Here is a 13,390-nt window from a genome sequence, read left to right as displayed (position 1 = left end):
ACGACCTTACTTGGACAGGATCTGTTCTATAGGATCGTACCTCTGTATCCTTGATTTCTAAGGAGACAGGAATCCCAACCTGGTGGATGAATAATGACCGTGTGATCAGAGCGTGATTAACAGCTTCTGGTGGTTCCTTCGAATCATCAAGCGGTAGAGGATCGTTCTCAGCTGGGTGACTGGTCTGGGGTGGTCGCACGGTTGTCTGACAGGTGTTCCCCTTTCTTTTGTCTTTTTGGTCGATTTTTTTTTTCCGCCAAAAGGTTGACATGCAAGGCATCAAAGAAAAAATAAATAAATAAATAAATAAATATATATATATATATATAATTCACTAATTTTACTTACGCCATGTTTGGAATTGCTTCTGACTCTCAATGTTTTTCTAATAACATCAATGCCTCCTAGAACACTCCCAAACCAACCCTTCTCGTTATTCAAAAGCGGCTTTTATTCAATTTACTGATCTTATTGGCCAAAAAATTATTTGGGATAAATACTAAATTACATGAATTTAGATCTGTCTTGCCGAAATCCGACTACAGATCATAACTCCCACATTGGTTGGGTCCATAACATCTTTTACATAAATAATGCTAACCCCAACCAGGCTGAATTTTAATTTCAAATCCAAGCAGAGACAAACAGATTTGGTGACGCAGAGCTGCAAGATGATTTCATATACAATTCCCCTCACTCAATGTCCCTTAACCGGAGAGGTTCGGCGATTAGGCCCACGGACGAAAGACATCTACCCTCTTTATACAGCTGAGAGGACCACAAAAAGGAACGAACCTTTATATACCATCCATCTAGTAATTTGATGGCCATTGAACCCTAAACAAATTATAAGTAATATTTACAAACTATCGTACAGCTCTGACTATATATTCTGCAACTCTGGTCCCAATTTCTTCCCAGCCACAATGGGGCCAGTGACAAGAGGACCTCGAAGTGATGCTCATGCTCAATCAATTACAATCTTGTCCACTATATTAACAAGAAAATGAACTGCCTTTGGATTCAGATATCCTGCCCAGTTTCAGTTCGGAAACCAGCAGGATCCAAACTAATGTGGGGGTGGATATTGGGTCTGCTCTGGAACTGGAGGGAGTGTCGCAGTAAATGCCGGCTCAAGATTTTCGTTTACACTCTTCTTTGACCTCTTTGGCCTCTTGGGTTTCACAGCTTGTGGATCAGTAGTTTGTAGGGGGTCATCCAACTCATAGCTATCAGATCCGGCCATGCTTTTCGGATTCTTCGGCCTCAGAGTTTGTTTGTCAGATGCACCTTTTCTCTGTGCACAGATACGATGATATTAATAAGCACAACTCAGAGGAACAAATATAGTGTAGATAGCATTTAGTATTTTGCCAGCTGTTAAGCTAGGTGTAAATGGAACAATGGAGTCCAGACAAACTCCAGTACCTTTTTATTGTTGGATTTTGATTTTTCCACATCTGGAGAGTCCTCATGTCCAGTACCCTGAGGTGCAGATGCAGGGTTTGTTAAATCTTCCAAAGAAGCATCACCTTCTGCGTCTACCCGTATACCCTTTGTTTGTTTCTTCTTTTGTTTATCCTTGGTCTGGCAAAACAATAAGATAATTTAGAGAGATAAAGAGATAGGGAATATATATATATATATATATATATATATATATATATATATAAGACACAGAGAGAGAGAGAGAGAGAGAGAGAGAGAGAGAGAGAGAGAGAGAGAGAGTATTTGGAAGAAGGAATTGAGCTAATATCTGAAATAAATAAAAGATTGTACCAAGGAAAAATGCATTTAAACTCTATCTTAAATGAGCTCAAAGTTGGAATAAGGAATTGAGCTAATATCAGAATGAATAAAGGCTTGTACCAAGGAAAATGCACTAAAACTCTATCTGAAATGAGCTAATATTTGGAAGAAGGAATTGACAGATAAACAACTTAAACTGCCTGCACCTGTAATGGAATTTCTCTTAATTTCTGCTCCAACTGAGCATCATCCAGAAGTAATGATACAACATCCTCAGGAGCCAAAAGATCACCCTGAACATGGCCACCCATCATTACAAGCTGCTGGACAGTATTTTTCTGACTTGCTCTTTGCAGAATCTTCTCTTCAACAGTTTCTTTACAAATTAGTCGGTAGACGGTAACCTACACCATGAGTAGGTGAGAATTAAACAATAAAGAATTTAATACTGAACTAAGCAAAATACATCTCAAGATGCATAAAAGCAAGAAGATAATTCCAAAGCACCATACAAACAAATGGCTGTACTAAAAGAATGGTCAAGCCATTTGGAAGACAGTAGCATTTATTAATTTCTCAACGAACACAATACTTAGAAAACACAAAATCTAGGGTTGGATCCAGGAAACAAAAACTCACATCTCTTGTCTGACCCAGACGATGAGCTCTATCCATTGCCTGTAGATCCAGGGTTGGATTCCAATCACTTTCATAAAATATGACAGTATCAGCAGCTGTCAAGTTAATGCCAAGTCCACCAGCTCTTGTACTCAGCAAGAACACAAAAATATCACTCCTGCAAGAACACAATCATCTAAATACGTTAATGAACTAGTATGTAATCATAAGAATCTACAACATACACAGCTCTTCAAAGCCTTTATAATGAAATTCATACCGTTGCTGGAAGTCTCTGACCATATCTCGCCGATCCATTATGGTGGAGGATCCATCAAGTCTCAGGTATTTATATTTCCTGTAGTTCATGTAGTCCTGTACATTTAGGTTATCAGCACCAGAAAAAAAAATCCCCAGAAAAGATAGGTAAACAGTTGGAATACAAGTCGTCCTTTGGTGCAATAAGAGTTTCCAAAATGACAATCTGACCAGCAAATAGCTCAATCAAATAAAGCATTAATTAGAATACCTAAATAAAGTTTGGCAAAACATCTTACTTCAGTCAATTAACACATATATCACTACAGGGAAACAACATTTACTAAAACTAACCTAAGAAAACTTTTTTCTTAAGCCACAAATAACTACTTGCACATAAAGAACACGACTCACGTGCACTGAGTGACATGATCACACTATTCTCAAAATTACAGTGTCATGATCACATATAGTTAGGTATGTCTGAAATGGGAATCAAATCAAGTTGAAAACCCAAGGTGAACCCATGAACCTAGAGCAATCAAGAAGGTTTAATAAGAAATGAATCATTACCTCGAGAATATTCAGCATCTTTGTCATTTGTGCAAACAACAGAACACGATGGTTGTCTGCCCTCAAGCGTTTCAACAATATATCAAGGGTCTGAAGTTTCCCAGAATCCTATAGAAAAGATAGATAAGCTCATCTTTCGACACTTGCAATTGAGAAATTTAAAAAAAAAAATTAGAAAAAAAAAATGCGGTCACTAAAGAATATAAAAGGAAACCAAAAGAGGATAAACAGTCTTACAGTAAGCAATTTTGCTGGGTCAAAGCTTTGCATGGGAGGACAAGACCCAAAAATCCTGTATGTTAACTGAAGAGCAGGACATGAAACAGGCAGCTCAGAATCAATCTCTTGTATTAAATGATGAGGGCTCTCAGGTTTCCTGGGTCCATTAAAGTCAGATGTCCGTGCAAACCCAGTGAACAACCTCTTCACCCAAGGGTATTGTTGTTCTTCAACCATTTTGTAAGTAAAGTTTCTGTCTGAGCAATGGGCATTAACCTGTCCACATTATACAATATTTTGATATAAGTTTATCAATATAAAGTGTTAAGAAAGACAATAACAATTTTTTCTTTTCCTTTTAGAGCTGCACAACTACAATAATTACAACCAAAAAAATAATGAATAACTGAAAACATACTGGAGGAGCTCTAGCTCGTGGTATGAATGTGTATGTTGAATGGAGAAGCCTAGTGTTAGAAAGAAGCCTGTCCCGATGTGAGACAACTAGAGCCTCGAATGGAGCATCACCAGGTCCTGTAGCCAGTTTGTTTTGAAGAACATTAGTTACAGATCGTGAAGGCATTAGCAGCATTCGTGTCACCGCTCTCACTTTTCCACTGTCAAGATAACTACATTCAAAATCATCCTTCATGGTTTCCACCAGTGAGTCCACAGTTCCATCCAAAAATTGCCGATCCCATCTCATAATAGAAAACATTAGTCTCTCCATAAAAGAACCAGTTCCTAGAAATGCAACCTCTGCAGGGGACAGTTCTATCAGATGAGTAAAACCAAACGTTCCACTATTAATGGACAACTCATCCGAGCTATTCTCTTGCAAGAATATTGATCGATGAACATTTTCCGGTGAAAATACGTTAAAGTATTTCTCGAAAGATTCTCTGTAGACACCATGTCGAACTGCTGAGCAAAAAATTTCAGAGCTCTGGAGAATTTCTTGATAGAAAAGTTTAGGGATCTGGAAAAACAAGAAATTCCGTTTAAAAGTTCAGTCAGTAGGTAAGTTACTGGAAACTACAGCACAAAATCAAATAATGGGAAAAGGGACATGCAAGCACAAATGTCTGTGATTGGACACAGCAGCTAGTTTAATTTATTTCTTCAGGTGAAAAAGTAGATTGGAAATACTTTTATGGAATACACAAGCAATTAATGTTCTAAATAGTATATATCCCAATAGAAGCATGTCATGAATTTCCTCTTCAAATAAGCATTAATAGACATCCACTTCCAAATGCAGGACCAATATGCATTCCAAATTATTCAAAGGAACATAATTTCTAAGAGAATGAGAACATGAATAACATAAGGAAAGTACAAGTGCAGGTCATGTGTTGCGCCTGAAAATTGGCATGTAATTAGTGGTGCCATACATGCAAATTGCCATCAAATTATAGAATTTCCCTCAAGCCTCCCTCTGCTTAACTCACTCTTTCCTCCATCTCTCACCACCACACCTACTTACCTCCCTCTGTGTCTCCCCTTTCGTTACTGACCAATTAATATGTCGTGTGCAGGGTACGAGCAAAGTGATAATCTCACCTTTGCACTACAAAAGACTTATGATTATGTATGAGGGAAAAGGGTGTTAAGAAAGTACCGGGTATGTTATAGGATTTTGACCTCCTGAGTAGTGCACATCCTCTAACTCCCCAAATGGAGGGGCAAGAAGAGAATTTGGTATCTCACCAAAGTACAGATATGTGCTTCCTTCACTCCTCTCAAATAGCTCAGGATGGTTGCATACCTAACATTGCACAAATGAAACACTTTATATGGAAAATTTTGAGAAAATAAAGAATACAATCAAGAAATCTCATAATAATTACATCCCACCATATAGACTAGAAAAACCTATGTAAGGATAGCCTACCTTTCTCAGCTGAATGACAATATTCATCAAATTCAAAATTTTCTTCTCATTAAGATGCCCACGATTGCTGTCAAACAACTCAGCAAGAGATATTTTGTTCTTGATAGCTTGATAAAAAGCTTGTTGTCGAGAACTCAACTTGCAGTGCACAGTAACCTCAGTTTTCTGGGTCAGCTCAGAAATCACATCTGTTTTAACTCGACGCAGCATGAATGGCTTTAATATGGAATGCTGTAAGGAGAAAAACAGAAGAAGTCAGAAATGTTCCACATCCCATTAGGTATTTCCATTCACAACTAGGAAAGTTTTAACCAGAGAGGTGAAAAAAAATAAGGCTGGGATTATTTATGAGAATTTTAACCAGCACACATACCCATTAAGTACAGTTGATGGCTACAGCGAGATGGAATAATGAAATAAGAAATGGGATCATATTAGCCTCATGATTTCTTAAACACAGAAGGTTATATTTGGGTCAATATTGTCAAGAAAAACATTACCAAATTTTCTCGACCTAGAATGTTCCATAAAATTCTTGGTTTTTTGGGGTTGCCTAAATTATTTATGGGATTTTCGAATACACCCTGGATGAGGAGCAAGGACGATGACTTGCCCATATCCAACCAGGAAGCCACTCATCGCCACCATTTCAAAGCCCATTATGTCTGTGCTTCGGGACTGACAACTGCATATAATTGTCCTATATATGCTATTTCCATTCACAAATTACATGTCTTGCTAGCAGGAGAAATTTGACAGACCAAAAAATTTCCAAGGATAATCAAATTAGAACTTTATTGGGAACGTTAGACTAGACCAAAGAGCAAGGTAAAATTTATTAATGAATACAATTATCAGAGTCAGGGTACTAACCAATCTGTTAAGCTGGTGCTCGTTCAAAGTACCCCCATGTTCCGCATGGTTTTCAATTCTGTTAATATTTGAAAAATAATTCATTTAATAAGAATACTTTATTAGTTTGTGGGTAGGAATTTCAGATCCAAATGCATACCCTTTTGAAAACCACTCATTGAATTGTTCATGGCTGTCAAATAAGGTTGGCATAATGAAATGTAGTAGAGCCCACAACTCTGCCATATTATTCTGGATAGGTGTACCAGTAAGCAACAAACGATTTCGACAATTAAAGCTGAGCAGTGTCTTCCATCTTATACTGTCAAATCAAATATCCAATGATATATCAGTACACATAGGATTTAAGAAATCGTAATAAAATACATGAACTCGCAATCTAAAAGACTTTGCAAACGTTAGCATTTGTTGTTGAATAGTTCTTAATATAAATGGTTGGGTCTAGGATCAAGGGGAACTAAACCACAATATTATTACAGCTGCAACCCTAACAATAATGTAAAATTGATTAGTTTGTAGGAGACTACTTCCATAAAAGATTCCATGTTGGGACACCTGAAGAGTAAGGACGCATCATGTCCACCCTTGCTGGAGCTTATTTGGATGCTTAGAAATAATACACCTTCATTTGCTTAGAAGGTGTGGACAATTTTGTCAAGAATATTACACATGGTTATTATTTTAAAAATTATTTTGATAATATTCCTCCTCAGGTTTCTTAAATTTGTTTAATCTTTATGACACTTGGCATCACTTAACACATTCAATTTACCACAAGAATGGCCCTATCAATGGAGCTAATTCCCATTGTTGATTTTCAAGAGGAAAGTTCATGTCAGTAACCATTAACTTGTAACAAAGACAGGTCAAGAAGACCAAGGAGTAGGAGCATGTCCAAAATCCTTAATAAATAAATATCAAGGAAGATTTAAGTCCAAACCTGTTAGAACTTTTGATTGCTTGGGCTTCATCTAATACCATATACTGCCATTTCACACGTCGAAAATACTTCTCATCGGCCACTAGCAGCTGGTAGCTGGTAATGAGAATATGAAACCCTGCATCCCTGTCAATAAGTTTGAGGACAAAAACAACAACAAAAGTTTATAAAATGGTGGGAAATGAGCCATGGTATTTCTCATATGGACACCTAGCATGCTAAAATATATCAATTTTGTAAACAAAGAAAAAAAGTGTTTTTCAGCCGGCGAAGCATTCTTTAGTAGAGTTGAGTTCAACTGCTTGAGCAGTCTCCAGGGGAATCTGCATTTCCTTTTTATTCTTTATTTCACTTTGCTGTTTCTTTTTCATTTTTAATCAACTCTTGTATACTTCCTGTGTATTTGGATTCTGACCACACGCTAAAGTTTTACTTGGTGAAGAAAAGGGAAAGAAAAGGAGCAAGAGAATAGACCAACTCAAGATAAAATGAAAACTTCAGCTACACCCATGGCAATATGTACTTGATTTGTAGGAGGCCTGCGTACCATCTAAACTTCTATTTCATAAAGGTCCCTTCTAGATATGATATGGGGTGCATGCAATCACAAATGAGACGTTTATTTCAACAGCAACTATGTCTACAAGATAATAGGATTTAAACATGAGAAACTTTTAGCATATAAAACTAAGTTAATATTTTCTTTATCAGCACTAATAAGAAGCTTAATCTGGAATTTCCGTCTAAGGCCTCGTATTGTTTCAAGTCGGCCCAAACAGCGTCTTAAGCACTATGTTACTTCCAAGACCGGCCAATTATCATTGTTGTTCTTGAAATTTTAAAATAACAAGGGCAAAGAAAATTACCTGCGGTAAAGTTTCTTAGCGGTGATCTTTTTCCTAAGTACCGTACGCTCCTGAAGACCACCCCAGTATGGAAGAGTTTTCAAGTCAGGGCAGAAACGACTAATTTCATCAGCCCAATTGTTCAAGACAGAAGCAGGAGCAACAACCAGAAAAGGCCCCCATATATTTTTCTCCTGAATGGGACAAGCAATCCAAGTTACTTCAAAGACAATCATTATGATAACAAACCAAGCTGAACAATTACCTCAGCCAAATGAGCCAAAAACGCCATGGCCTGAATAGTCTTTCCTAGTCCCATCTCATCAGCAAGGATGCCATTTAAACCCTGATAGACAGCAAAAATACCTTCTAAATAATCAATCAAGAGAAAATAAATCCAGGAGAGTTAAATTGTGCGTGCACATATCATGTGTATCCATTTGGGTACAGAGTACAGACTAACAACCTGCTCATAACAATTAACCAGCCACTGGAGGCCTTTTAGCTGATATTCTTTAAGGGATCCTTTAAACAACTCCGGTGTCTGAACTGTTGAGGTTACAGGCATGGTGGAACTGCATATATAATAATAGAAACTTTATCAATTTGACTGGAAAAAGCTTTGCCTCCAATTTCCTGATACACTGCAGAAGAAAGACAAGATCAAAAATAAGAAAGGAAGAGTGACTACTGACGGGTTATGTAGATCTATGCTACTAGCTCCAGCAACCTCCTGTGCTGCCTCAGGTTCAGCATCTTCACATAGTTTCATATACTCATTATCAAATTTACTAGTTAAGTTTTTCTGCTTTAAAACTGCATCTTGAGCAGCTTTAAAAGCCTCCTTTTTCAGTTCAGCATCCTCAGGGTCTTCTTCCTCAATAGCTTCATCATCTGAGGAGCTCAGAGATGCTTCTTTGTCGTTTTGTTTTTCATCTCCGACAGCCAGATCTTCAGATGGCTGTGAACTTGACTTGTTCTGCATAAAGTGACTGTAAAGTTCAGTTTGCTGTATAAGAAAATTGAGCCTTTGCTGCTGTCTCTTTGCTTCTCGAAGCTCCTGTTCGCGCCTCAAAGCTTCAGCTGCTTCTTTCTCCTCTTTCTTCCTCACTTCTGCCTGCAACAGTATCAATATTTAAAAAAACTAATAAAATTTGATGGAGTTTTTGTCAAAAGATAAAAAAATAAAAATAAATATATGATCTTCAAATGACAATCTCTCCAAGAAAGACTCTCAAGATCCATGATTTGACCAAACATTTATGGAACTTTGGACATGATTATAAATTTCGTGTCAACTACAAATCACTAAAGATGACTAAATTGAAGACCAATAGGATGAAAAGGCATTTCATAGAGGAGAAGGGAAGGATACCATCTCTTTATCTATTCTCTTCCAAAATAGTAGCATGTCTCTGGCTAGTTTCCTTGTACGAATTGCAGCACCCCTCATCAATTTAAGTGATCTACTCACCTTCATTTTCACCTAAAAAAAAGTCCATAGCTTCAGTATAAGTACTACAAATTCCAGGTTAATAAAATCAACCATCACCAAGTTTGAATATCAAAATCCACATCTGACATGCAGTACAACAGAAAGAAGTAGAACACTACATACGCCATACACATCATAAGTACCTCTCTTTGACAGTTCTCTGAGACCCTCTTAGCGTCAATTAGTTGCTTCCGGTGAAAAGTTGTAAAAATCCTATGATGCTTTGGCATGTCTCTTCTTACTATGTTTACCCAAACTTTTCCAATCTTTTCCATTTCCTCCCTCTCAATCACAGAAGGGTCTTTCTTCAACTTTTGCTTCTTGGGTAGGCTTCGTTCAATGATCTGCAGAACAACCATGAGTGAACAACCAACCCCAAATACCACATAAAAAGGGAGACACACACCCCCCGCCCTACACCCACCCCAAAAAAAAAAAAAAAAATTAAGTAACCAAATAATCTAAAGTGAAGGAAAACAAACCTCATATGTGTCTCCCTTCTCCAAAACTTTCACATAGTAGACCTGTAAGACACCACCTTCAGACAAAATAGACCTCTTTATATTTCCAGCTGCCCCCTCTGGGATAGAAGAATTTAACCCTATATCAGAGACTTTGAGACTGAACTTTTGAGCTGAGTTTGATGCGGACGATGCCTTTAATCTATCCTGAAGGGATTCATACTGGGGCTGGGGCTCCCCCATCCCTGCCCGGTTTTTAGGCCCCAACCTTTTGTCACTAGCCATCATTTCTGCCAAGGATCCCAAGTCCAATGTACCTTTCAAGTAAACTTCCTCCACCCGAAAATCCAAAAAGCTAGGCAAGTGCAAAGATGTCACCAGCTTATCATAAATTGGTGGAATCTTGTAAGTGATACCATCTCCTATATCCAGATAAGGAGGTTCATACGTTATTCTGCATGAAATACAGAGAAGGAAATATAATCAAATAAATGCTTAGGTTGAAAATAGCCCATGATCAAAAGGAAATCAGACGTGAAAGCAAACCTATTGGTGCCACTTTGTGGTGCAAAATCTGCATCATGGTGGTTCCCTGGCTTCTGTGTATTAGAATCATTGAGCCACTCTGATGTGGTTTCCATATCATAAAACCCTCCTCGTTGCTCATTGGCCAGTTTCCTGGATTTTAAACCCTTATTACCCTTTGGAACTGGAATCCCCATCTGTGTTGGTGCAGGACTTGACGAGGAATCCTTGAACCTCCTTTTATACTTCTGAATGTGTTCTCCAAGCATTGATCGATACCTTTCTTCTGTAATGTGTGTCCGGTAATAACTGTCCTCGTCCTCGTAGTCACTATTTTGAGATCGCCTTCTTTTCTTCACTGAATTCAATTCTCTGTCAGGAATTAGCCCATTACCAGTGGCTCCACCTACACATGCAACCAGCCACAAAGCACAAACAATGTGCATTTATAAGACCACATATTCCTTGCCCAAGTTTTCCTTCCAACCAACACCTATATCTAAATATATAACATATATGCATAGAGATACTCTAGTAGCATGCAGTGTAGAAGTACATTTACAAGAAAGAGAAAAAAAAAAAATCAAATTGGTCATACTAAGCTCGAGTCGAAATATTAAGACAAATTGCCTACCTTGGCTACCTCTGCTCTCATCCTGACTACTATTGCCATAATAATCAAAATCGTCATCTGGTTGTGGAACTTGAAAGTTCATCAAAGACTACAACACAACAATAAAGAAAATAAAGAAAAAATAAAAAATCACAATCAAATTCTCAATCTCAATATGCAAGAAAATACACTTCAGTTCAGAAACATTCAAGGTTCCCAATTCAAACATATGAATTACAAACATAAAGCACAAAACTTGCCAAATCAGAGCAAAACCAAAAAGGGCTAAGCAAGGCAACAATTTGAGAAAACAAAGACATACCTCAAGATTGAAGAGGTTAGAGTATGAGAGAGAATCCTTGGATTGCCTCCTGTGGTCCATGTGCGTTTGGGTCGAACAGAATGTGAAGCTACCCTTAGAAGATCATAAAACCCTAGTTCTCCGAAGCGCATGAAGAATTGGGCGAAAAGAAAGCGAGAAAGAGAGAGAGGAAGCGAATGAGAATTTAGCCCTAACCCTAGAGAAGCTGTGGTGATAACGAGAGGCTGCGTAGGATAAGGCGGGTAGAGAGAGAAAGGGAAGGTCTCGTAGTAGTCACAGACAGTGCAGGAAGCATCGGGAGGCGCTAACCTGCGCTGGCCGGGTGACATTTGTTAGCGTGCGCACCCCTTTGGGGCACTTTTTAAAATTTTCCTATTTTTTCTCAAATTTTTTTGTATGGAATTGGTCTGTTTTTCGGGTTTTGCTGTCTCTGGATTAATCGGCGTTTTGGGAGAGGGTGCTGGCCTGTTGCGGTTGTCTACGGCTGCTGTAGGATGGAGCTCTGCTTGAAGAACCACGTGGCAAATTTCTGTTCGACTAATATTATTTTGGACCTTTATTTTTAAAAAAATTTACATTTTGGACGTTTAGTTGTGGAGATTATGAATTTTTAGCATGAGCACTATTTGAATAATGTGCTGGCCTTACATTTAGTACCCGTTTGATATTTGATTATTTAGAGGAAAATTATTTTCTTTGAAAGTGATGCATATGTCAGCGTATTTGGTAAAAAGAGTAGAACGTCATTATTTGAGAAAGAGTATTGCTACACTTACCACATTTTTATCCCACATTTTTATACCACATGATGTGGCATCTCCATATTATATGTCACATCAATTAAACTAATGAAATGTATTTTAATTAAGACAATTAGAAAAACAAATACTGGAATAAATTATAAAATAAAATAAAATATTAAATAATTTTAATTATGTGGCTGTCCACCTCAGCTACCACATAAGATGATATAAGGATGTGGTTTACAAATGTGGTAAGAGTAGCATTATTCTTTGAGAAATTCGATGTCAACGACAACAGTTTGAAAAAGCATGAGTAGAGGTGATTTTGGTTTTCACTTTCTCGATAATCAGGTTGCAACAGTCAGGACGTTAATGAATTTTTGTAAACTACCTAACATAGCCTTATTTCTTTTAAAATGCCCTCTTTCCTATTTTCTATTCCACATGTTGTGACTCTTTCATTTCTTTTGGTCGTCCAATAGCTTGGCAATGCTAGATTGATTGCATAAAGTCCCAAAGTCCAATATTTGTTTTCAGACCAAAAAATAAAGTCTAATATTTGTTCTATTTAAAATTTAAAATTATGGAAATTTTCTTACATTTTTTAAATTAAAATAGTGTGGAATTTTAGTGCAGTGAAAATAGTTTTCCACATATTATTTATTTTATGATTAAAATAATTTTTAGGGTGTCATGGTTGAAAAAACATATTTAACACAAGAATTACATAAGTGAAAGTAAAATTATTTTCTTTTTACCAAACACTTGAATAGAAAAGTCATTTCAACATAATGTCATTTTTAGTCATTATACACAACTCACAGCACTTTTACATAAACATTTGCCAAACACTGAGAAACTGATTATTGTACCAAAATCACTTTTAACAAAAAGATTACCAAACGCCAAACTACTTTATGTAATAGCTGATATCTGTCACAGTAAATCTGAGAGTGGTTATTTTCACAGCACAATAATACCAAACTGGCCATTAACGACTTAAAATTTTTGGCATCCTAAAAGACGGTTTAGAAGTCGAATCCATTTGAATCCTTGACCCATTTTAAGAAGTAATACCTATTTTCTTTTTGGCTTAATTATTTATTATTATTTTGGCCAATCGTTGGGAGGGGGAGGGGGGATATCAGTTAAATTGGTTCTCTACAAATTTTTGCCAATATCAAGCATCGAACCTGGGTGCCAATGTGGGGGAAAATTGCTGCCAAACCACCGCAGCTGAACCCCACTGGCTTGGCTTAATT

The 13,390-nt window shown here is 37.3% G+C and overlaps 1 protein-coding gene and 1 non-coding gene across 2 annotated transcripts; one reads left to right on the top strand and one right to left on the bottom strand.

Annotated features, from left to right (window-relative positions):
• On the top strand, positions 1 to 215 carry LOC117636246. The gene has a single exon (XR_004587046.1). It is a non-coding gene; the product is annotated as a small nucleolar RNA U3 (small nucleolar RNA).
• A 379-nt stretch (positions 216 to 594) lies between these two features.
• Positions 595 to 11,887, bottom strand: LOC117633820 (chromatin-remodeling ATPase INO80). Its single transcript, XM_034367620.1, has 23 exons — positions 11,386 to 11,887; positions 11,085 to 11,172; positions 10,472 to 10,856; positions 9,947 to 10,379; positions 9,608 to 9,808; positions 9,345 to 9,455; positions 8,665 to 9,086; positions 8,436 to 8,544; positions 8,235 to 8,315; positions 7,991 to 8,163; positions 7,125 to 7,250; positions 6,324 to 6,485; positions 6,185 to 6,242; positions 5,312 to 5,542; positions 5,039 to 5,185; positions 3,836 to 4,396; positions 3,436 to 3,693; positions 3,199 to 3,306; positions 2,648 to 2,742; positions 2,389 to 2,545; positions 1,956 to 2,153; positions 1,429 to 1,587; positions 595 to 1,297 (listed from the first exon to the last, which is right to left on the bottom strand). The coding sequence occupies exons 1-23, from the start codon at positions 11,443 to 11,445 to the stop codon at positions 1,070 to 1,072; spliced, it is 4,551 nt and encodes a 1,516-aa protein (XP_034223511.1). The 5' UTR covers positions 11,446 to 11,887; the 3' UTR covers positions 595 to 1,069.
• Between the last annotated feature and the right edge of the window lie 1,503 nt (positions 11,888 to 13,390).

Source organism: Prunus dulcis, chromosome 7 (assembly GCF_902201215.1).
Source record: "Prunus dulcis chromosome 7, ALMONDv2, whole genome shotgun sequence".
Classification (NCBI taxonomy): domain Eukaryota; kingdom Viridiplantae; phylum Streptophyta; class Magnoliopsida; order Rosales; family Rosaceae; genus Prunus; species Prunus dulcis.
This window is presented reverse-complemented; position numbering and strand designations above follow the sequence as displayed.